The sequence below is a fragment of the Hippocampus guttulatus genome, chromosome 8 (genome assembly GCF_054856545.1).
Source record: "Hippocampus guttulatus isolate MCC_2025c chromosome 8, RoL_Hgut_1.0, whole genome shotgun sequence".
Lineage (NCBI taxonomy): Eukaryota > Metazoa > Chordata > Actinopteri > Syngnathiformes > Syngnathidae > Hippocampus > Hippocampus guttulatus.
The window spans coordinates 17045161-17066589 of record NC_141268.1 but is presented as its reverse complement, the minus strand read 5'-3'; the positions used below and the strand labels follow the sequence as shown (position 1 = coordinate 17066589).

The 21429-nt window shown below is 41.1% G+C and overlaps 2 protein-coding genes across 6 annotated transcripts in view; one reads left to right on the top strand and one right to left on the bottom strand.

Annotated features, from left to right (window-relative positions):
- The window catches only part of nek4 (NIMA-related kinase 4), a 33795-nt gene extending 18242 nt beyond the window's left edge, over positions 1-15553 (bottom strand). The window contains exons 1-2 of the mRNA XM_086118763.1: positions 15327-15553; positions 10008-10067 (exon numbers count right to left, since the gene is read on the bottom strand). Of these exons, the coding sequence (XP_085974889.1) occupies positions 10008-10067; positions 15327-15329 (63 nt within the window). The 5' untranslated portion in view covers positions 15330-15553. The remainder of the gene's footprint in view (positions 1-10007; positions 10068-15326) is intronic.
- Positions 1-18252, top strand: part of camk1b (calcium/calmodulin-dependent protein kinase Ib) — a 28410-nt gene extending 10158 nt beyond the window's left edge. For all 5 annotated transcript variants that reach the window (XM_086118769.1, XM_086118768.1, XM_086118765.1 and 2 more), the window contains 10 exons: positions 8278-8409; positions 9783-9857; positions 11764-11902; positions 12150-12276; positions 12876-12951; positions 13044-13156; positions 13336-13414; positions 14454-14541; positions 14775-14916; positions 15938-18252. In XM_086118769.1, the coding sequence (XP_085974895.1) occupies positions 8278-8409; positions 9783-9857; positions 11764-11902; positions 12150-12276; positions 12876-12951; positions 13044-13156; positions 13336-13414; positions 14454-14541; positions 14775-14916; positions 15938-16038 (1072 nt within the window). In that variant the 3' untranslated portion in view covers positions 16039-18252. The remainder of the gene's footprint in view (positions 1-8277; positions 8410-9782; positions 9858-11763; positions 11903-12149; positions 12277-12875; positions 12952-13043; positions 13157-13335; positions 13415-14453; positions 14542-14774; positions 14917-15937) is intronic.
- Positions 18253-21429: the final 3177 nt, after the last annotated feature.

The window sequence follows — 21429 nt, the reverse complement described above, 5'->3', positions numbered from 1 at the left end:
CAAACTGCACGTGTGCGTTAGGAGAGAAGGAATAGATGGTGCGCTTGTGGTTTTATAAGCATATTGCAAGGACTCGCGTCTGTTTTTAGAACAATCATCTTGCTGTGATAAAAGCACGTGAACAAGAGCACTAAGTTAATTACACACATCTCAGAGCGCCGAAGATTGTATATTCTATTGCGTGTCTCTGGCGAAGCAGAGCCCTTCAGAAAATAGAGCGCGAACATCTCAACTCAGCTTTATTTCGAACAATAATCGAATTAAATGAAACTTTCAATGCAATGAGCCAATCTGCACTGAAATGTTCTTAACTTCTGTCTTAGTTTTTCATGCCGTTGTTGTCTATTCTAAATAATATTTGACAAAACATTTGTCTTTCAGCAGCATTTGTGGAGTTTCTGTTATGACTCCCAAGTTGAGGCGGCATGGTTTTGTAATGAAAACAGATGGGGATTAATAATGCACATATAGAGCACTTACACTGCAATCAAGTCAAATCCTCTTTGGCCTTCTCGGTTTTCTCTCTGCTATTATTTATGTTAATCTTTTCCGGTCTATTTCGCTCCTGTTTTCGGGTGTCTGTGACCTCGGACCGTTTTCTGGTTTGACACCTCGTGCGCTGTTGAGGATGCATCCTTGAATGTCCTAGCGTGGTTCACCAGCATGGTTCACAGAGGTGAAACGTCTCTGATATTAGACCAAGTCATTGATCCACGTATGGTTAATTGGTTCAGGCTGATGTAATGTACACTGGCTCAAGTAATAGTCAGGTAATTTTGAAAACACAATCTCACATGAATCTGACAAAAGAATTTGGATCAAAGTACAAAAGGCACACAGTCGACAATGCAGTCATACAGGTTATTTAGGAGAGGAACTTTTGCTTCCCTTGGGTGTTTTTCTCATGGCATCATTTCAAATATGATTACATATTGTACATGTTGTTTAGTTTGCCTTGACATCGTTTGCCAATTCTGGAAGATTCAAAACAATGTATTTGATTAACGTCTGTGCAGCTGCATGTTTAATCCAAAACATACATTCAAAATGCATTTCTGGTCTTCTGCTAATTTTTAAAAAACCTGCTTTTCTTGTTCGTGTGCAACATTTCTGCTATCTGCAGTTCGAAAGCCGCAATACTTACTTACTTTATTCCCACTGGCTTTAAGGCTTTCTCTACCCGACTGCACAAACAGGCCGTGTTGACATTTTAAATGTGCACGTTCTCATTTCGAGAAGATGCGCTTGGGTTTTTTTGCCATTCGCGGGATGACAGCAACTTCATTCAGCCCAGAATACTCTGCAAAGAGCACAGGGATGGAGCATTGGGGGCCCACGGGATGGGAGGAAGTGAAGGGGAAAATTTGGAGAGTGATGTAATCGCCTAAAATCATTAGCCATGATGGATCGGCCCCTGACATTCTGTGGTACTCTGGTAGGATGGTGAGACGGTGGCCTCGGCTGTTGGCTTTGAGTGATGTGTGCGTACGTGCATGCGCGTGTGTGGGTGTGTATCTGTGTATGAGTTTATGCATGTGATTGCACGCATCACTCTCTGTGTGCATTTGATGCAAGCTATCATTTTGAGTTTTGCATAGTGCTGTCACAAACAAATATCAAATATCTTTGGAATCTATTATCCAATCGATGATTTGATTAATTTAGACTCGTAAACTGCAATGCTAATCTGCTTATTTTGAACCTGAGACATTGGGGGGGTTCCTCACAGTTTTGCCCTCTGAACAAAAAAAGTTTACCGAGTTTGACACCAGTGAAAATTGTTCAAAAGTGGCATACATGAAATGGATTTAGGACGTACAATTTAAAAATATCGTTCTCATTTATCACTAATTGGTTTAATGGTGGTTTTATTGTTTTAAAGCAGCGGTTAACCAAATTAATGCTGTCACGGAAGCGACTCCCTTTGACCTTTGGGCTTCCCCTGAATGTTTACGAGAATGTGACGTGGAACGTGCCGACGGGACGATCTGTGCTCCACTTGCTCCCTCTCAGCTATTACACTGATTTCAACAACAATTCAGCACTTTGAGAGCACTCAGCCTGTGAGTACAATGTTCGATAACTCAGTCTGTTTTGTGTTTGTGTGAGGGCTGTGTGAAAGACGTATCAAAGATGCTGCGAGAGAAGAATGGATTTTATGATCCCAACTCGTACAATTTTAGAGAAATTGTAATTTTTTTCCCTGGACTTAACAGTACATCCATCCATCCATTTTGTAATCCGCTTATCATCCCAGCTGACTTCGGGCAGTAGGTGGGGTACACCCTGAACTGGTGGCCAGCCAATCGCAAAGCACACGTAGGCAAACAACCATGCGTGCTCACAATCACATCTCGGGAAAATTTAGAGTGTTCCATTAACTTGCCATGCATGTTTTTGGAATGTGGGAGGAAACCGGAATACCCGGAGAAAACCCAGGCATGCACGGGGAGAAGATGCAAACTCCACACAGGAAGGCTGGAGCCTTTCACACCAAATACAAGTATAGAAACTGCAAATGATAGATCCCACTGAAAGAAACCTCAATCTATTACATCATTTATACCATCACTTTCCCTCGGAAACATTTCTCCCTCGGAACTCTTTTACAAACAAAATAGTTTTCCATGAAGAGATGTCTGGAGTACCTTCCATGTTGGTCATGAATAAACCGATGTACAAACATTCAGATGATGAACATGTACACTATGCCGTTAAACCTCTTCAGGAACACTCGAGCAGCAATAGTTGCTTTTCTAATGTCAAAGGAACGCCAACCTTTAACTGCCTCTATGAAAAGTGCCGTTAGATCGTTTTTTTTATGGGTATTGTCAAATTGAATTGAACCCGTCTTTAATTTAAGAACGCGTTACGATTTTGTCTAATCTTATTTAAATACACCAACTACCGCCTCTTCAAATAAAAATTAATGTAACATTAGCAGTGGCGGCAATTAGTTTCTTTCACAACGACTGGAATCACCATGCTACTTGATGCGTCCCCAAGTGTTAATGAGCTAAATTTGCCTGATAGCAATCATTTTCCTGATTTCCAGGAAATCTGTAATTGTGACGATCCACCCGCTGTCAGTCGGATTACATGACGCTGTGCGATTGTTAAATTGAGGTGTAAACGCAGGCGTGGAAGGAGCTGAGAAAATTGTCTTGAAGCTTTGTTTTGTTTTGTTTGTGAGTGTTTGTTGAGCGCGAGGTCTATTTTTGTTACCTTTTATTATTCATTGTTTGTTTGGGATGTCTGAATCAAATGAATTCACAGTGGTCGTTAACAAGGTAGTTGTGACTAAAAAGGAACAGCAGACACCTTTATGGAGCAGATGAGTCTCAGCATGAGAGCTGTCCCCCTTCATCTATTTTTCATCTCTCTCCCACTCTCTCTGTCTCTCTATCCAATGTTAAATGCGATATTTCTTCTTTCTTATATCCGCAATCCATTATTGGCCCACTGATGTCCCAGATAAACACCTGACCTCACTCCAAAACTAGAATATCTCTTTTTCTCTGCCTTACTTTGACTTCACTGTCCTTTTTATAGCATCTAAATTGCAGGATGATGTAGCTTAGACCTTCCCCCATTAAAAGAGTATGAGGCATAAACAGTGTCATGGACTTCAAAGCACAGGACAATATGTTATCCCACGACTCAGCCAAAGCAATGAATAAGGCTTGTGGCTGTCATTGTCCGCTCATCTCTTCTCTCGATGCTCACACTCAAGCATCGATAAGTCTATTGGTTATCATCCAAAAAAGTAAACACAAGTTGAAAGCGTTTCCCATCCGGCCCCAAACCAGAAAATCCATGCCTGCTTTCGGCACCCACAGTCCTTCAGCCGTGCCCTGACCTAATTCGTACAGAAGCCTGTATCTCAGCACAGTGCAGCTCAACATGGCCGTGCCGCCAGTCCCTGGAAAACGCACAAGCACACACACACACACACTAACACAAAGACACATACTTATGCACCTCGATCTGCTCCCAGCAAAATATCCCTGAAACATTTTTAAGTATACACTTGAATGGTTGACATCTTCTCATAGTCTGCCTCTCCCTATCAGTATTATTTATATCCCTTCTTTCCTACATTACAAGCTCTCTGCATATTAGCGAACAGACTTAATGATTCTTCGTGTACTTTAATCTTAAGTACTAGACATCCCAATGGAAGCCTGTTTGTTTTCCACCTTAATTACACTAGAGTATCGTAATGTCTGTTCCCTCGTAAGCTCACTTCTGTAAATGGACCTTGGAAGTGCATCAAATACTATGTTGCACAGAATTTTACATTTAGCAGAGTACAGAACTGTCATACAAACAGAAAAAATGAGTAATTTAACCACTGCAACAATTCAATTTACTTGCGTATCATTTGAGCCTGTCATGGCGATAGTGCAGATGAAGATTACTGGCAGACGAGTCTTTTCCCCATTAAAGCTACTTTATGTTCTTTTAGCAATGATGATGACTCATTGGCAACTTAAGCCAAATTGTATTTATACACGAGGATATTTGAATGTACCATTTTTGTGTGTTTTAATCAAACACATAACTTTGCCTAAAACAGGCCGTTTAGCCTAATGCTAGCAAACAATGCAAAACACCAAAGAAAGTCTCAAGAATAGCACCAGTGTCGCTGTGTTACAACCTGGCGCATATTTGAAAACAAACAGTAGGTCATATCACTCGCATCAGGCCAACCTATCCAACATGCGACAGTGTGTCCGTGTGTGGATCCCCAGACTAAATATTGTGTGCCGCTGTATTTAGTAAACGGGTAACACTTCCTGAAGTGTCTCTGTTGTGTGGACCCACATAATGGCACAACACCAAGCGAGGCAGTGACATATTGGACAAGACGGCGTCCTAACGCCTGCTAGCTAGCTGGTAGCTAGCGCCCTTCCCACGACTACCCCGTGGGCATTTTCAAGTCACTGTAGGCTTGAAGCAGATATATAATCACTTGGGTCAAATAGACATAGGAGAGGGATTGAGTATACAATCGGTATGTGTTGACATATGCTATACGTACGAACATATTTGACTGACAGTTTATAATTTATCGAGAACATGAAGTATGACATTAAGTTACCCTGAGTTGTCTCAACATTACATGGAAAAAATATTTTCACTGTACAGGGCCTTTCAGACAAAAAAAAAAAAGTCAAGAATAACTACATTAAAACGTGAGTTTAATGTCCTCGTCTCCAGTGACTCTTTTGCAATGTGAAAAATGAGGTCACACACGTCTGATGTGTGTAACGCCGGCTATTATCACTGTCAAACCAGATTTACACCCTTATAATATGCAATGATATTTACAAATGTGCTCGCAGCAAGAATGACTCATGCAGTTAGATGTATTACTCCAGATGTCTGCATGTAAATTGTTAGTTATTTACAGATGGAGCGACATGTTTGTGATAGAAGAGGTGGGAAGTGTGATTAATGTCTGTCACCACAGCTTGCCATACCCTTGTTTGGAATCAGCAAATGACAGCTCATTTTTGTCAACAATCTAATTCATTTTTCCTCCAATTTTTTGGGGAGTGCTTATCCTCATGAGATGAGAAGCTTATCTCGGCTGACTTTTCTGGCAAGATGCGAGGCACACCTCGGACTGGTTGGCAATCAATTGTTCTTACATAACAATTGTAGGGCATACAACCATTCACTCTAACATTCCCGCCTAGGCGAGGAGGCGCGGGTAGAACATGCTAACTTCTCATGCACCACATTTGTTGTTGTTTTCATGTGATTTTTGCGATGCAAATGCGATTGAACTTTGAAATCAAGATCATGTATTGTTCTGCTGATACTTAAATGAGATCTCTGAGTAGAGAGTGATTTTGAGCAGCCCACAGAGCAAAGATGGTCTTTTTGTTTCACGGCCAGTATCCCAGTTGGAATTTTCTCTCAGTTTTGATTGGACCAGATGGTCCTGCGCTGTCTCTCTGACCTTTCCGCAGTTAACACTTTTGTCGACTGTGTGCGTTAGCTTCTTGACCAACTTCTCAATGGCACAGATGGTACATTTGCTTTGTGATTTGGTTTTGTCATGACACCACACCCAGCACACAAATCTCTCTGTTTAATCTCCACATTTAAAAAACTCAATTTGGCGTTTGAGTTTAACTTGACACGGCATCACTCTCCGCATGGAACAGATGGTTTAAAAAAAAAAAAAAAGAGGGATGCGGTTTCAAAAACAAAGAACTGAACTGTATTTAAAAAAAAAAAGAGTAATTTTTAGCTCCAATAGGATCGTGCTTAAAATATAGTATTTGGTTAAAATGCTTACCGGTAAATGATTTGAATGCTTAACTGTGGCTTGTATGAGTCTTGATCATACTGACTTGATCAGTAGCATTTTTTTATTTTCCCATTGTGATGGGACTGTCACCAGATCAGTAAGCTCATCAGACCTCTGAATATTATTTGTTTACTCTTACTAGCTGCTTTTATGACTTGATTTACTTAATATGTGATCGCTGTGGGATCACAAATTCATCCCTTGTGAGCATTGGCTCTTTCATCAAATGGACTCTGTGATAACCGTAAGGATGTTATGTTAGCCAAAATGCTGCAAAAAATAAAAATTTAGGGACATGCGACACCATGAAAAATGTGAATTTGTCTTCGAAACTAAAAATAATCTATGTTTGGTGAGGATGCCATTCATTTTTTTCTCTTAATCATCACACTAGTGTTAACCGCTGTAAGTTATTAAGTCAACAAAACTGCCTTAGCGTTAATAACAAATGACGTTGTGTATAACAATGCTTAAGTCTTCTTGTCTCGCAATCTTCAGTTAGTTGAGGCTCTTTCTTTTCAAATCCCCAAAAGCCAAAGAAAAAACTAAATAGTTACAGATGTCGTCCTTTTGTCAGAGATCTTGCAGTTCTTGCAGCTTGCTTCAGGCCCATCTCCAAACTATGGCTCTGGCGCCATTTGTGGCCGGCCATTCATTTTTCATCGGCCCATTGCATATACCAAAACTGAAATTTGACACGGCCATGTACTTGAAAACACCTAATAATGCAACCTGGACACCTCGTCAGTTATGTTTCCAGGGTAATAGGGTGTTTCGAGTCTTACGTCAGACACCCTCTCCCGGACCATTACTACTCATAAATTGGTACTGTAGATACAAGTAACGCACATCCACAGCACTGTGCTGTTGGGCAAACTATGCATGAAGGGTATTTGCGCTTATATTAGCACACCATATGATGGATGTTAAATACTTGCAACATTTTCGTGGAAGCAAGAAAGCTAATCACAGTGTTCCGAAATGGCTCCATTGTTTGTGCGAAACACTTGGCCACAGCTCTCTGCTCTGTCAGAAGGCGTATGGTAAACATCAACTCAATCCTCCAGATGCTGCGGAGGAATGTGAAACTCTCCAAACCGCTGGATTTGTGCCAAAATGAACGACCTTTCTGTAGCCCTTTGACTTTTGTTGATGTGACTGTGGGGGCTGTGGTGATTGTTGTTGTGGTCAGAAAATGGCCGCAGACTTCTGTCAGCAAGCGGAGTCCGTAAATCTTACTTCGTGGTTTTCATTGGCGATGGGAAACGTGAAGTTTGTGTGATGGTATTATCCAGGGAACCTAAAGAAATGCAATCATTCTGAAAAAGACTGCTTGCTCAATTTCCATGAAATACAATATCTGTCTTTTAGTCTGAAGCTCGGAACTGTGCCAAAAACGCCACCAGGACTGTGTGCCCCTGGATTTCGGTGGGTCATGGGAAAACGCCGTCAGTTTTGTCGCTTTGTTTGTTTTCATTGCTTTCCTCAGGAAGCGAACATGTACAGAAAGAATGTGTCGTGGCGACTATGCAGCAGGGAGAGGCAACAAATCCGGTGGGTGCACTTCAACATGTCATTGTAGGGCAACATTTCTGCAGTGTTATCTGTCCAACTTCAATCGGTGCCGTTTATACGTCGTGCTACATTGATAGATATTCTGTGTCTGTTCATGACGAATGGTCTCGGGGCAATTTTCTGGGCTTGCGACTGACAGGGGCCATAGAAAATAGCATTTTCAATTTGTGGCATTGAAATGGTGGGGCTCAAGTATTTTTTTTAACAGGCCCCAAAATCCCTGATATCAACCGTGAGTGTACCAGTTTGTCAATTTCACTTATGTACTCAGAGGAGGACTTGTGATTTGACACTTACGCAATCAGTCAGCCGTACTGTATATTCAGTACGTCGTTCATCTAATAATTTCATCATCGAAGTGCTTTGGGGTGTTTCAGGGGAGCCTTCTCTGAGGTGGTCTTGGCAGAGGAGAAAAGGACCCAAAGGTTGGTGGCCATCAAGTGCATCCCCAAGAAGGCGTTAGAAGGCAAGGAGAACAGCATCGAGAATGAAATTGCAGTGCTGCACAAGTAAGTGGGCTTCAATAATTTGGGTTTGATAACCTCTTTATATTCAATTCCCATGGCAGGTCCCGCACTCGAAGTTCAATGTGGTGTAAGACTAACACAAAGGCACAAAGGTCTATTTGAGCTATTTTAGTTGAGTGTTTGAAACATACTTTCTTGCGAATGTAGAGAGAATTACAGACCGCTGTGAAAATGGCATTTCTGCATTTGTTCCCAAGTTATTTTTAGAGCTGTTGTTGCCTGGGTTACAGCAGACATACAACTCAAGGACTCAAAGTACAGATGGCTGAGGGGATACAGGTGGGGGTTAGAAAGTGATTCTGTTACAATTTGGACCAAATGAAGCAAACCGATGTAAAGAAGTTTGCCCCATGAAACTCCGTGTATACTCATTCACTGATTTGATTACTCCACCCCCCCCTCCAAACTCATCAAGTGGGGAAATAATACATCTTTTGAAACGTAAATATGCATTTCACAAAAGTTGCTTCCAACGGGTCGAGGTCATTTAAAAATATGACAATAAGTCACAGTTTCGTTCTATAAACTAAAACTAATGGGGGTTCAATTTGTGTAATGTGGGTGCAGCCACGGCACTACTCTTCTCTAATTTGCTGACTTGAACTCTCTGATGGCCCGCGAGAGCCACGGGTATTGGCAGGGGTCAGCAGATGACTCACCAGCCTTTCGTGCTCCCCCTTTCCTCCAGTCACCGTGACCAGTGTCAGCCTCACCGACGCCACATCTCTCGCCCACACAAACACATAAAACAGCCGCACACAAACACGCCGTGTTTAAATGTCTATGTGGGTGTGGATGTACATGATGGAGCTTGCACGCACCCGCTTGCACGTGTCCAAGCGCTGGGCGCCTTTAATCCGACATCTATCCTTCCGAGGGTCCATCAATCTTTCCGCGCTCAGCTAAGCAGATGAATGAAGCCGCATTGTTCGAGTCAGCGCTGTAATCCGCCACGAGTTTAGAGTGGCGCATAGCTCTGGTGCAGCTGTGTCCTTCACGTCAATCGGGCACTCACAGTTTAATGATATCATAAAAAAAAAAGAATTTGAGCACATTAATGATACACACCGGATTTGACCGATAAATGGGGTTGTGGGATTTGGCTTTTTTGCCACTGGCTTGCGTGACAGTTGTTTAATGCATTTCATTTATACATAAATTGAGAAAATAGTGAATTATTGTTTTATTAATCAAAATAATGTTATTTTGAGAGTTTATAGGAATTCTATTTAACATACACATTTTGACTCCTTTGGCTCATTACAAAAAAAAAATCTGGTGTCGCTCTTCAGCACAATATTTTGCTTTTTTTGTTGTTGTTTGTTTTTTTATTAACTTTGACTCTTTCCTTGCAGGATAAAACATGCCAACATTGTGACTCTGGAAGAAATATTTGAGAGTAAATCACACCTGTACCTTGTCATGCAGCTGTGAGTATTCACATATGTGTGAGTTTGGGGCCCGCGGCTTGTGCCATCTCTAACACACTGCTTGTCACATGCCATTAATTGCACACTGTAGTGCACTCCCTTGCTTGCACGTACACAGACACACGCAGGCACACATCGCACGACACTTACTTGCAGACACTGTTGGGGAGTTTTGCCTTCCCATCTACAGCCCGTCAGCCTGTCGCCCGCCTGAGTGACAGAAATGTCAAGGAGAAAAGATGGATTAGGATCAGGAATTGTATTCCATTAGCCTCCAGAAACTGCACGCAATTTATGCGAGACGTCAAAATCACAGGTGTCAATAATGATAAAGGCAGAAATGGAGGGTGAAGAGATACATTTCTTTTTTCAGTTGAGGTCATTGTACTCCCTTGTAAGATAATATCTGTGAGGCCTCATAACAATTTGAACATGACCTGATTGCACAGTGACAAATCTAACTACGTTAACTGAATAGAGCCAAGTTAACACTATTAACACTTTTATTAACCGTTTCAGGGACAGCGGTTATGACAGTGGGCAGCTTACCACGCTATCAGGTTACAGGGTGCATGAAAGGGTTAAAGTGTGGCTAGGAGTGTAACAACAACAGAAGTTGTAGTTTTGATCTGAAGAAATTTTATGACCTGGTTGACTTTAAAATCGCCCAATTAATGTACAAAGCACACAATAACCTGCTCTGCCAAAACATTCAGAGGTTTTTCGAAATTCGAGAAAGCAGCTATGATTTAAGAGGTACCAACTTATTCAAAAAACTCAAAACAAGAACAAACATCAAGCAAAGAAGTGTATCTATCAAAGGTGTTAATCTGTGGAATAATCTCGAAACCGACCTGAAAATGAGTAAATCGCTTGCTGAGTTCAAAAACAAATTCAAAAAAATAGTACAAACAACCTACATCAATCAGAGTTAAAATGATAAATTCAAAACATTAAATATAATGATAAATCAGAACTAAGTTGATAAATAGAGAAAGGTATATAAATATCCATTATGAATACAAGAGAAAATTGACACAAGAGTGTCAGGGTGTGGAAGTATATAATCCCGATACAAACCAAAAGTTGTAAAAATATCACGGTTAAGGGTAAAGTATGAGCCTTAATGGAGACTTCTTTCTTCTTACTTTTTTCTTTTCTGATTGATATAAAAATGATTTATTAGATACAATCACATAACGGGGTAGGACTAGATACGTTTTTTACTTCTTCCTACTCCCTCGAACATAATAACTGTGTTGAATGAAGATTGATTTCTTTCTTTTTACTTTTTTTATCTACCTTATTTTCTGTCAAATTATTACTGTATATATGTTTTATGTTCAATAAACAAACAAACAAACAAAGAAACCAGCCCGTTTATGTGCTTGAAAGTTGTTTTACTCCAGCAGCACCAAGAACGTGTTACAGGCTTACTCGTGTAGTAAATCAACTATAGAGCTCCCGCGACACCTTGTGGACGAGTGGTATAACAACAGGTTGGAATGGCTGTGTAACAGGGACATTATCAAAACAATAATAAACAGATCTACAGAAGTGTAAGCTGTTCTTCAGAAAAGTGTTCACATATTGAACGTTTGGGTACTTCGTAGGACGTTTGGAGAGGCTAGTGAATAGCTTTAAGGAGCTACTACTCTGCAAGCAAAACCGTGTCTCCATCTAGTGGCCATTTTGTAGTAGCGACATATTCTTTTTTTTTTTTTTTACCTCTCAAATGTATTATTTTAATCAGTGGCAAATATAGATTGACAGGTAGGTAGGTAGGTAGGTAGGTAGGTAGGTAGGTACAGACATACATACCCACATATAAAGTGTCTTTCTACAAAGATGTTACCATGTCGTTGTGGCATCCAAAAATGTGGGTTTGTTTCTTTGGTCCATTCAGGGTGTCTGGTGGGGAATTGTTTGACCGCATCATAGAGAAGGGCTTCTACACAGAGAAAGATGCCAGTAAACTCATTCAGCAGATTCTGGATGCTGTCAAATACCTCCATGACATGGGAATCGTGCATCGAGACCTCAAGGTTTGTCTTTTTTTTCTTTTAATTGTTTAACATGGAACTGAAAAGTGTGTCCTTGAATTGATTGCAGCATCAAAATACACGGGTTTTTTTGGTGGGGTTTCTTTTTAATTGTCGTCCTGGATTTTACATCTGTCCACGACTGGGATTTCAAATCATGCATTGTGGCCAGCGAGCTGAGTTTTCTATTAATGTATTCAGGACAAGAGTGACTCAATGAATTGTTCTACATGTCTGCTTTGCATCACAGCCAGAGAATCTGCTTTACTACAGCATGGAGGAAGACTCCAAAATCATGATCAGCGACTTCGGGCTGTCTAAAATTGAGGGCTCTGGCAGTGTGATGTCCACAGCCTGCGGAACTCCCGGATATGTCGGTAAACAAGTTGCCCACATTCTGAAATAGCAAGATACAAAAATGCATTTTTATTCTAAATGTCGTTCATGATTAATTAAAACAACCGCACCTTGGCAGAGTAACACATTGTATTTAAAAAGAAAAAGGCAAATTACGAATGAAATGCATACAATCATACAAACTGTATTGTATGTAACTTTTTAACATTATTACATGCCATGACAGTGTAGAAATAAATTCAATGCCGTATAATAAAATTAAATAAAACAATGACCTGCCCTTTGCTGACACATAAGGAAAGCAAACACGGATGGGCTGAAGGTGCTTCAACTTGGATTGTGCATTTTACTGTCATACAAGTTTAAGAGTAAGCTAACCATTCAAAATAAAGAATAATTTTTCAAAAATATGATTATCTATGGTGACCCCATGTCTCACTTTTGTTATTATTGATGACGGTTTATTTTTGCTTGAACCATATTGTACTGATCAACCAGGACAGAAACATTTGTACTACTTCAATCACTATATGCTCCATATATGGTTCTATGGTAACACAGAAAGTGGGAAAAAAATATGATTCGTCATAATAATTACCGGTAATCATCTTCATTGCAGCGCCTGAGGTTCTGGCCCAGAAGCCTTACAGTAAAGCAGTCGACTGCTGGTCCATTGGAGTCATCGCCTACATTCTGTGAGTACGCAGCCATCTATTAGCCGTTTTTTTGTTGTTTTTTGGAACCAGTTGTGTCTGGACGCCCCAGCTGTTCATTTATCAACTCTCAGGTTGTGTGGTTACCCACCATTTTACGACGAGAACGACTCCAAACTCTTTGAGCAGATCCTGAAGGCAGAATACGAATTTGATTCGCCATACTGGGACGACATCTCAGATTCAGGTAATTTACGACTGCATTTAAAATAAATGTTTTGATTTGAGGAGGAGGCTGCTACACAGCATCTGATAGCAGTCCTCAGATACCTGAGCGAACATCCCCAGCAGAAACTGTCAACAGCATTGGTGTGGTGGCATCAGAGAAATCCTGAAGTGTAAAGTCTTTTGTTTTTATCTTGACAGCTAAAGACTTCATAGTCCACTTGATGGAGAAAGAGCCCAATATACGTTACACCTGCGAGCAGGCCCTGCAGCACCCATGGTACTTGTTATAACCTCATCTTCCTATTACTGTAGCATTAAGACACTGTATATGTATTTCAAATGTATCCTTCATAATGCGAGGAACTTCAGATTTAGCCTGGTGAGTTACAGAAATTCAGATAGGGTGAGGTGTTTCTTCGAGGCCATGCAGGGGACTGTATTTGTATCAACACAGTAGAGTGTTGGGATTGTTACCGGTTCATTACAATCACGCGCATGTCAAGTGAATCTGGAGCTTAAAAGAAAAGAAAAATGATGAGCAGAGAAGTGTCTCAAACCGAGGTATGCTGGATAAAATTAGTAAGCCTATAAACATGGACACAGACGCACAACATTTTGGAGATTGTTTCTATGCAGCAGGAGGTGCTGCTGGTTTGACTTGCAAACAGAATTCAACTTGGCTCTTAATGTCTTCAGGCGTGCAATGGGAAATTATCCAGTTTTCACTTAAGTGGCCCCCGAAAATTATTTATTTACGACATGTAATGCGTTCTTTGGTTGTCTATCGATGCCACCGACGGATAGTGACAGGCAGGGCACTGAAATGCTCTTCCGCAAAATGGCAGAAGGTCCAATGCACCTGTTTATCTCCTTGTTGGCATTCATAGAACAGATTGATAGCGATAGTGCTCGACTAATCTGGCCTAGATTTTATGATGAATAAGTACATTTGTGAGTAATTGCTGAGTCTAGTTTAGAATTGATGAGAATTAATAAACAAGTCATTATTCAGATATAGTAGATGAATGGATGGATGGATAAATTGATACTTTATTCATCCTGTGAGGGAAATTGGATTATTAGCTAGGGCTTTGGTGCCAGCTTGTGGTATCTTTGGACATTACAGAAAGAGCACAAAAATATGTGCCTGTATACTACAATAAGTGAACCTTTCAATAAATAGTTGAGAATAGGTTCAACAGAAAAAAATGTGAAATAATGAATGGTGAATTATGAATGGGAAGTGTTCCAAAGTCTGTGATTACACACACACACACAGACATGCCCGCACACACTGATATGTCTCTTCACTTCAGGATTGCAGGAGACACTGCGCTCGACAAGAACATCCATGAGTCTGTCAGTGCACAGATCAAGAAAAACTTTGCCAAAAGTAAATGGAAGGTAAGACATTTTCTCTATCTCTTTATAATTATCTTTGATTGTATTTCTTTATACTGTATGTGTCACGCAAAAATTCCAGCAGTCGAATTCCAAAAGTCTTGCCCGTTGATTGGAGGAGGTCATAGCAAACGCTTTACTCTGGTGTCCTGAAGTGGTTGTCCTTTGAGTCTGAATAGCAGCTCACACACAGGAGCCAGCCTGAAAGTGGCTCTTCTGTTAATGTCTCTCCTCAGCAAGCATTCAACGCTACAGCGGTGGTCCGCCACATGAGGCGTCTTCAGCTGGGCACCAACCATGAAGGACCCAACCAAGCGACCCTGACGAGCCCGTGCCGGGCTCACCTGCTGATCCCAGGAGAGGACCCTCAACATGCAGGTGTCTGGTTTACACCCTCTTTGTCCTCTCTATCTTTTTCTGTTACACAGATGTGCCTTAGACTGCCCACAATAAAAGGCCACTGGAAAAAAACGTTTTGCTGTATTTTGTTTTTAAAAATAGTGTGTCGCCCCAAAAAATGTATAGAGAACATTTAAACCCCTTAAAGCAACGGTCCTCAACCTTTTTTGCCCTATGGACCGGTTTAATGTCAGACAATATTTTCAGGGACCGTCCTTTATTACAACAAAATAATATGATATGAGCTGCATGAAAGCTGTGGTATTTTCTAAACATAATAATAAACACGAATCATGACCCCGAGGAACGTCCTATCTGGCCGCAACACTCTCACGTCGCTATTGTAACATTTAAACGCAAATAAAAAGTGCATGAAAAATACGACTCACCATCGCAGCATATTATGCGAAGTGGGCTTGGTGCGTGGGAATCTCCCGTTGAGATAAATCCGTAGGACTCCTGATACAGTCTATTAAATGTAGCTTCCTTTTTCTTCAAAGTCGTCTCCTGGCTCTTCTGTCTCCTGGCTGGGCCTTGTCCCCTTCCCAAAGACGTTTGTTTTTTACTCATTTTGCTAGCTCCTGGGGTTGATTTTAGCGGTAACCTATCACGTGACCAGGAAGCGCGCCTTGACTTGCGTCAAGAGTGGCATACTATAGACGGATATAACAGAGAATCCGGTAATTTTTCAAAATAAATCATTTTTCAGATTTGAAACGAATAAAACGGAAAGAATGTAACTTTATTCTTTTTGTGCGGCCCGGAACGAAACAACCCGCGGACCGGGTCGTTTGGTGCCGGGCCGGGTTGGGGACCATTGCCTTAAAGTAATGTTTCCTCATTGATTTTTGATGTACTGTACCAGTATAATAACACTTTTTTTCCTCATTATTATCAATCCAGTACTTTTTGAGCTGCTGTTTATGTGGTTCTACCGCCTTATTAATTGATTTACCAAGAGCAAGTGTTTTTATTTTACGTGATGTCTATTTTCTTTTAGAGTCTTGTGGGGAGGCAGGGTGCTCCCAGGCACTGGATGGGGACGGCATGGACCCTCTGTCCAGCTGTACCTACCGCTGCCACCCGACCAGCCGGGTGTGATCCGTGTGGTGCTTCACTGCCTCGTCGACCCCAGTGATTTTTTTTTTGCCATTTTAAACCCCCTCGGTGAAACCAGAGGCTGTGACTCCCTCACGCCCCTTCATGTCTGGTTCGGAATGGGGTATCGTTCCGACCTCTCGCCTGCAGGGGGAGCAAGTCTGTCCAGTCTGGGAAGCAAGGAGATTCAGATTCAGAAAATGGGGTGATTGATTATTATGATGACTAGTTGTCAGACTGGACGGTTAGTTTGGGCTACGAGAATTCAAAGTAAAGAGGGGAGGACTGTTTCTTTCCAATGCAGGACAGAGCCGAGACTATTATTTGGACGCAGCCTCCGTTTGCTGTTGTTGCGATTTGTTTTGTGTTATTTGTGCATGATCAGAAGAGAGAACCCCTGAGCATGTTTTAACCTTAAAATATGCCCTCTTTTTGTTGTTTGCGGAGGACGGGGTGACATCGACAAAAGCCTTTCCGATATCTTTTTGAAATCTTTTGAATGTAACAGAGTCCAATTTAATAGTACTGCAGAGTGAACACAGATCTGTCTGCTTTGAGACACTCTGTGACCTTTATGCAAAACTCCATCCGTCCCTATGTAGCCTTTTATGAGATTTATATGTATAAATGTGCGCGTGCGTGCGTGTAAATGTGGTGTTTCCATGCAACTGTGGCAAAGGCTTCCTTCCCCTTTGGCTTCTTTCAAGCTCTTGAACCAGGTGAGCACAGGGAACTTTGTCTATGGTGCCTTTAGGGTTTACAGTGTGAACGATTTATTTTGGGCGGGAGCTTCTCAAGTGTGTCTGCACAGTCTTCATGTGTTATATTTTTGATTATTTTCTATATTCGCTACAACTACGCCAGTTTGACCGTCTTTTGTTTAAAATCCAGGTGAATTGTAATCAGACAGTTAAAGTTACGCGAGCCTGAAGATAGAAGTATGGGTGCAAAAGAATACATATATGCATTTAGCAATGTGTACTGTTAACATACATCATCTTTTTTTGCCCCTCGTTCTTTATTTGGAGCCTTTTTTTTAAAAAAAAAAACAACTTCTGGTACCTTGAAGAATGTCAATATGCATCATTATTTTTTATTTCCTCACCACTCTGGTGTTGTCGTGAATCCTGTAATGTGAGTGGCTAGGTATTGAATGCGCTCCTTATGAGGAGTTTTAATGCACATTATTCTTCGAGATGTTTAAATGCGCCAAAAATATCCGCCTGATGTGGCAGCGTGCAAATCCGTTGTGAGTAGTCACCGTGAGGTCAGCGCTGGAGAGAACTAGTGAGAAACCCTGCCGAAAAACTTAATGATGTTGCTTCAAATGAAAATGCTATCGCTTTATTCAGCATTTCTGTCAAGTAAGGTAACGTGGCCGTGTTTTTGGACAGTGAACTGTAAAATGTCGACTGTATTTTACAGCGTTTCCAAAAGTGAACTGTTCGCTTCTGTATTCTCAAATTGACTTGATTGACAAAGGGGAAATATAACATGGAATTATTTTTTTGTCAGAGCGCTCTGATGTTCTGAGCTCTTGTTGTCATGCCAGTGTTGTGTTGTGCAGGATGATGTCACGTTATTGTTCTTCAGACCAAAAGCTAGTCGAGACTCAATCAACAGCAGCGTTTTGACTCTGCTGTCTCACTTTTGGTTGAGTCCATTTCAAGCAGAATTCTTAACAGTCAATTAATCCACTGATTATCCCAAATGCACCCCCCCCCCCCAAAAAAATGTTTTATGACCATATAGTGTCCCTTGTTTGTAAATTGAGCCAAAACTCCCCGCCCAAAGAAAGAAAATCGAACATTCCCGGTCAATGAAGCAAATGATAATGACATGCATAACTATGTAGCCATTCCCTCACCACTGAACTTGCTGTGGTAGGATATTTTCTTTTTTTCTCTCTTTTTTTTTTTTAATACAACAGGGTTGAACATACACACTATTATTGCAAATGTTACTGCTTTCAATTCCAGCATTAGAAATGCTCTTCATGGGGATAAATGGAAATATTAGTGTGAAGGTGATCTCCTTTCTCCTGATTTACTCTTTTTGCTTGTCCAGATGGATTTGTCATCCATAGGAGTGTTTTTACCCTGAATATGTTTTTTTTTTAAACAGTATTTTAAACTGTACACAAAGATGCAATGCATCACGGGCTGTGGAAAAGTGGCTGTAAATGAAACACACATTAAACTCCTTGTCTATGCAGTAGTCATCTGTCCTCTGCACCAACTTTGATTCAGTCAGAACGCATGCTGTTGCAATGCAACCGCAACACAACAGAAATCATTTCATTTGGGAGACAAGTCTCTCTCCCCATCAGAAGTCTGGTCGCTGGACGTCTGCGAGCAGAACGGGAAGAGAGCTGTGAGAGTGAAGGTCCTCACAGAGAGTCTAAACGATGCGGTTAAAGCGGGACCACGAGGGGCCCGATTCCAAATAATGGCATGGATGGTCGGCAAGGGAGTGCTGACAGATGCGAGTCACGTCTTGACGTGGAAAAGGGAGCTGTGTGGGGATGAAGTTGAGGAGGTAAACCGAAGATGGTACCCGAGATGAGTTCCTGTGAAATACATTGTTCCAAAAAAAAAGGAAAGCACCCTTTCGTGCACAAATAATGATAACCAATATCATTCGTCTTTAGGCATGAAAAAAAAAGAATCACCTTGGATGGCAACACACATAGGTGGCCACTGTAGTAGTTGATGAAGAACTGTGACATTAAGATTAATGAATATAAGAGAAAGCAAAATTTGAATAGCTGTCGATTTTAGTAACCACTGTGCCTGAAAGAGTTCAATCCCACATCTTTGGAATTAAATCTTCCAGTTTAGAATACATATTGATGATTAATTCACTTGACAAAATAATATAAGAATGATTCATGGAAACACAAATCATGAAGTTAAGGTGGATGAGTGCAAACTGGCATTCCAAACCCAAACTACAAGTTTTCCCTTTCAATGTGGAGAATATCATCAACCATCACGTCAACAAAGATCCATTGGCATTTTTTTTTTTCATTCAATGTACGATAAGAGGCGAGAGTTGTAGCAGGAGAACTTGTGGATGCTTCACCTGAGCATCTGACAGATCCTGAAATGAACATGGCCATGCTGGGGAAACCCTCATACTCACTCTGGCACCATGTGAGTTTTTAAAAATGTCTTTCCCAAGCTCGAGGGGCTCATTAAGCAGACCCTGTCTAGAAGATGTGGATGAAAAATCCTTCCTGCAGTGCATCAAAGCGTGGCAGAAAAGACTGGGAAAGTGCGTTCGAGTCCTCGGGGGCGTTACTTTGAAGAGGAAAACTTGTAGTTTGGATTTCAAATCTATATCTTTTTTGACACTGCTCCTGGAACCTTTCTTAAACAACTCATCTGTCAGGGCTGCGAATGAGATGACGGATTGTTTCCATCTCTCTTTCTGTTTTCACATAAAGCATTTTGACAGACCAGTAAAGAAACAACAACAACACACTCTCCACATTCTTGACTGTGGAGACACAGCAAACCTCGTTGATCCAACAACTTGTGTGTGTTACAGATAACCCACATGATACCAATGGTGGCGAGGGCACTCGAAAAATGCAAAGTCGAGAACCCACCAGAAACATCGGGGGGAGAAATGGTCAACACTTGCAAAACAATTCCTTAATAGGGCTTGTTTGTCCTACTTGCAGAACAGCAGAAATATATCTTCTTGTGAGAGAGAGAGACATTCCCCAAAGCCATTCACACTACGCGTGCGAGTGGATTTGTGCCAAGCATAAAAAACATGACACTCTGATTCAACATGGCCGTATCTGAAATATCCATTCTCCAAAAACAACAGAAGAGTGTGAGAAGAAGCAGCAATTGTGTGTGTGTGCGTGCGTGCATGTGTGTGTGTGTGTGTGTGTGTGTGTGTGTTCGTGTGTGCATGTGTGTTTAACAGACACCTCTGCAGGGAAAGCTCGTCTTATATCATCCCTTATAGTGATACTTGCTGAGCTGAAATGAACTGTTGTGTACAGAACGCACACGCCGGTTGAATGGGCGTCTGTCAGCGGGACTCTGTCGGCGCCCGCCGGAGGTTAATATGTCTGCTGTGTTTGTTGTCATAAGAATGGAAAGTTTTCACAAGGTGTTTGCCATCTCCCGCCCCCCGACGCAGTTCCTGTTGTTTTGAGTTTTAACTCAACTGAAGTGACAAACTAATGAATTGAAGGGATAAACTAATAAAGAACACCTATGATAGTTGCCATATCTGCCTGCTTCACGCATCTTGTCTGGAAGTGGAGACAGACCAAGCATCCATGCTAGAGAACATTTGTGAGTTTTATACCACTGAATCTCAAATGTATTTGGTCACAAGTCCTGTGGTGGTTTTTCAGGTGTGCCAAATATACGTTGAAACAGTTGATCCTCTGCAGCTGCATAATTTGTGGCTTTATCCCAACAGCACACACACACACACACACACACACAAAGTATTTTTTGTGTGAATGATTCTCCATTTGACTATAAATAAAAATTTGAAGACAAGACTTCTTTAAGAAAAGTAACAGCAAACAATTTAAAGATACATTTCCATTTTATCAATTCAATTTATTTCATAAACATAATAATAATAGTGTTTCAAGATTACATGATTTTGAAATGACTTTTGTCGATTCAGCTTTTATCAAATTTTCCCACGGACTAGCATCCTTGATCAGCAAACCCGGCACTCGTGTTTCCAACTTTTATCTGACGCTCATTTGAGTTTTGGGAGAAGACACAGACTGCTTGAAGAATCAATATTTTGTTTGGGCTGAAGCAGAAAAAAAAAACAGATAAAAGTCATGACTGGCGTCAGACTTTCCTGTGTCCTGTGGCCTGGTTCAAACCGGGTTATTAGAGCATAAACAAAACAATGTCCCTGAGGTGCTGGAGCACAGTAGAGGGTGAGAGCCTTGAAATTATAAAGTGAGATCATCTTCCACTTCATAGGGATGAGTGACTCGCAGATTTTTGGAACAAACCATTCACCGTGCGTGTTCTCCTTGGAGCAAATTTGGGAGCGAGAAATAGGCCACCACAAGGAAGCGCCTTATTTAAGGATGACTCACTGTTGTTTCGAAACTATTGCAGGAAAAAAAAAAATCATCATGAAAGAGTCGCATCTAAAAAGGCAATTTTCACATTTGTTTGACAGGATAAAACAGTAAATAGAAAACATATTTCCCATTTAATATGAAGTGAAAGAACACATTCAGTGGTGTACTTTGTTTTATTTTTCATTATCTAATGATGAGCATGTTGATCGTGTCGGACGAAACATGATGCCCGAGGAAACACATCTTTAGATGATTATTCCAAAGAGGCCCCCCCCCCCCCCCGCCCCCAAACTGGTCATGGGGGTGGC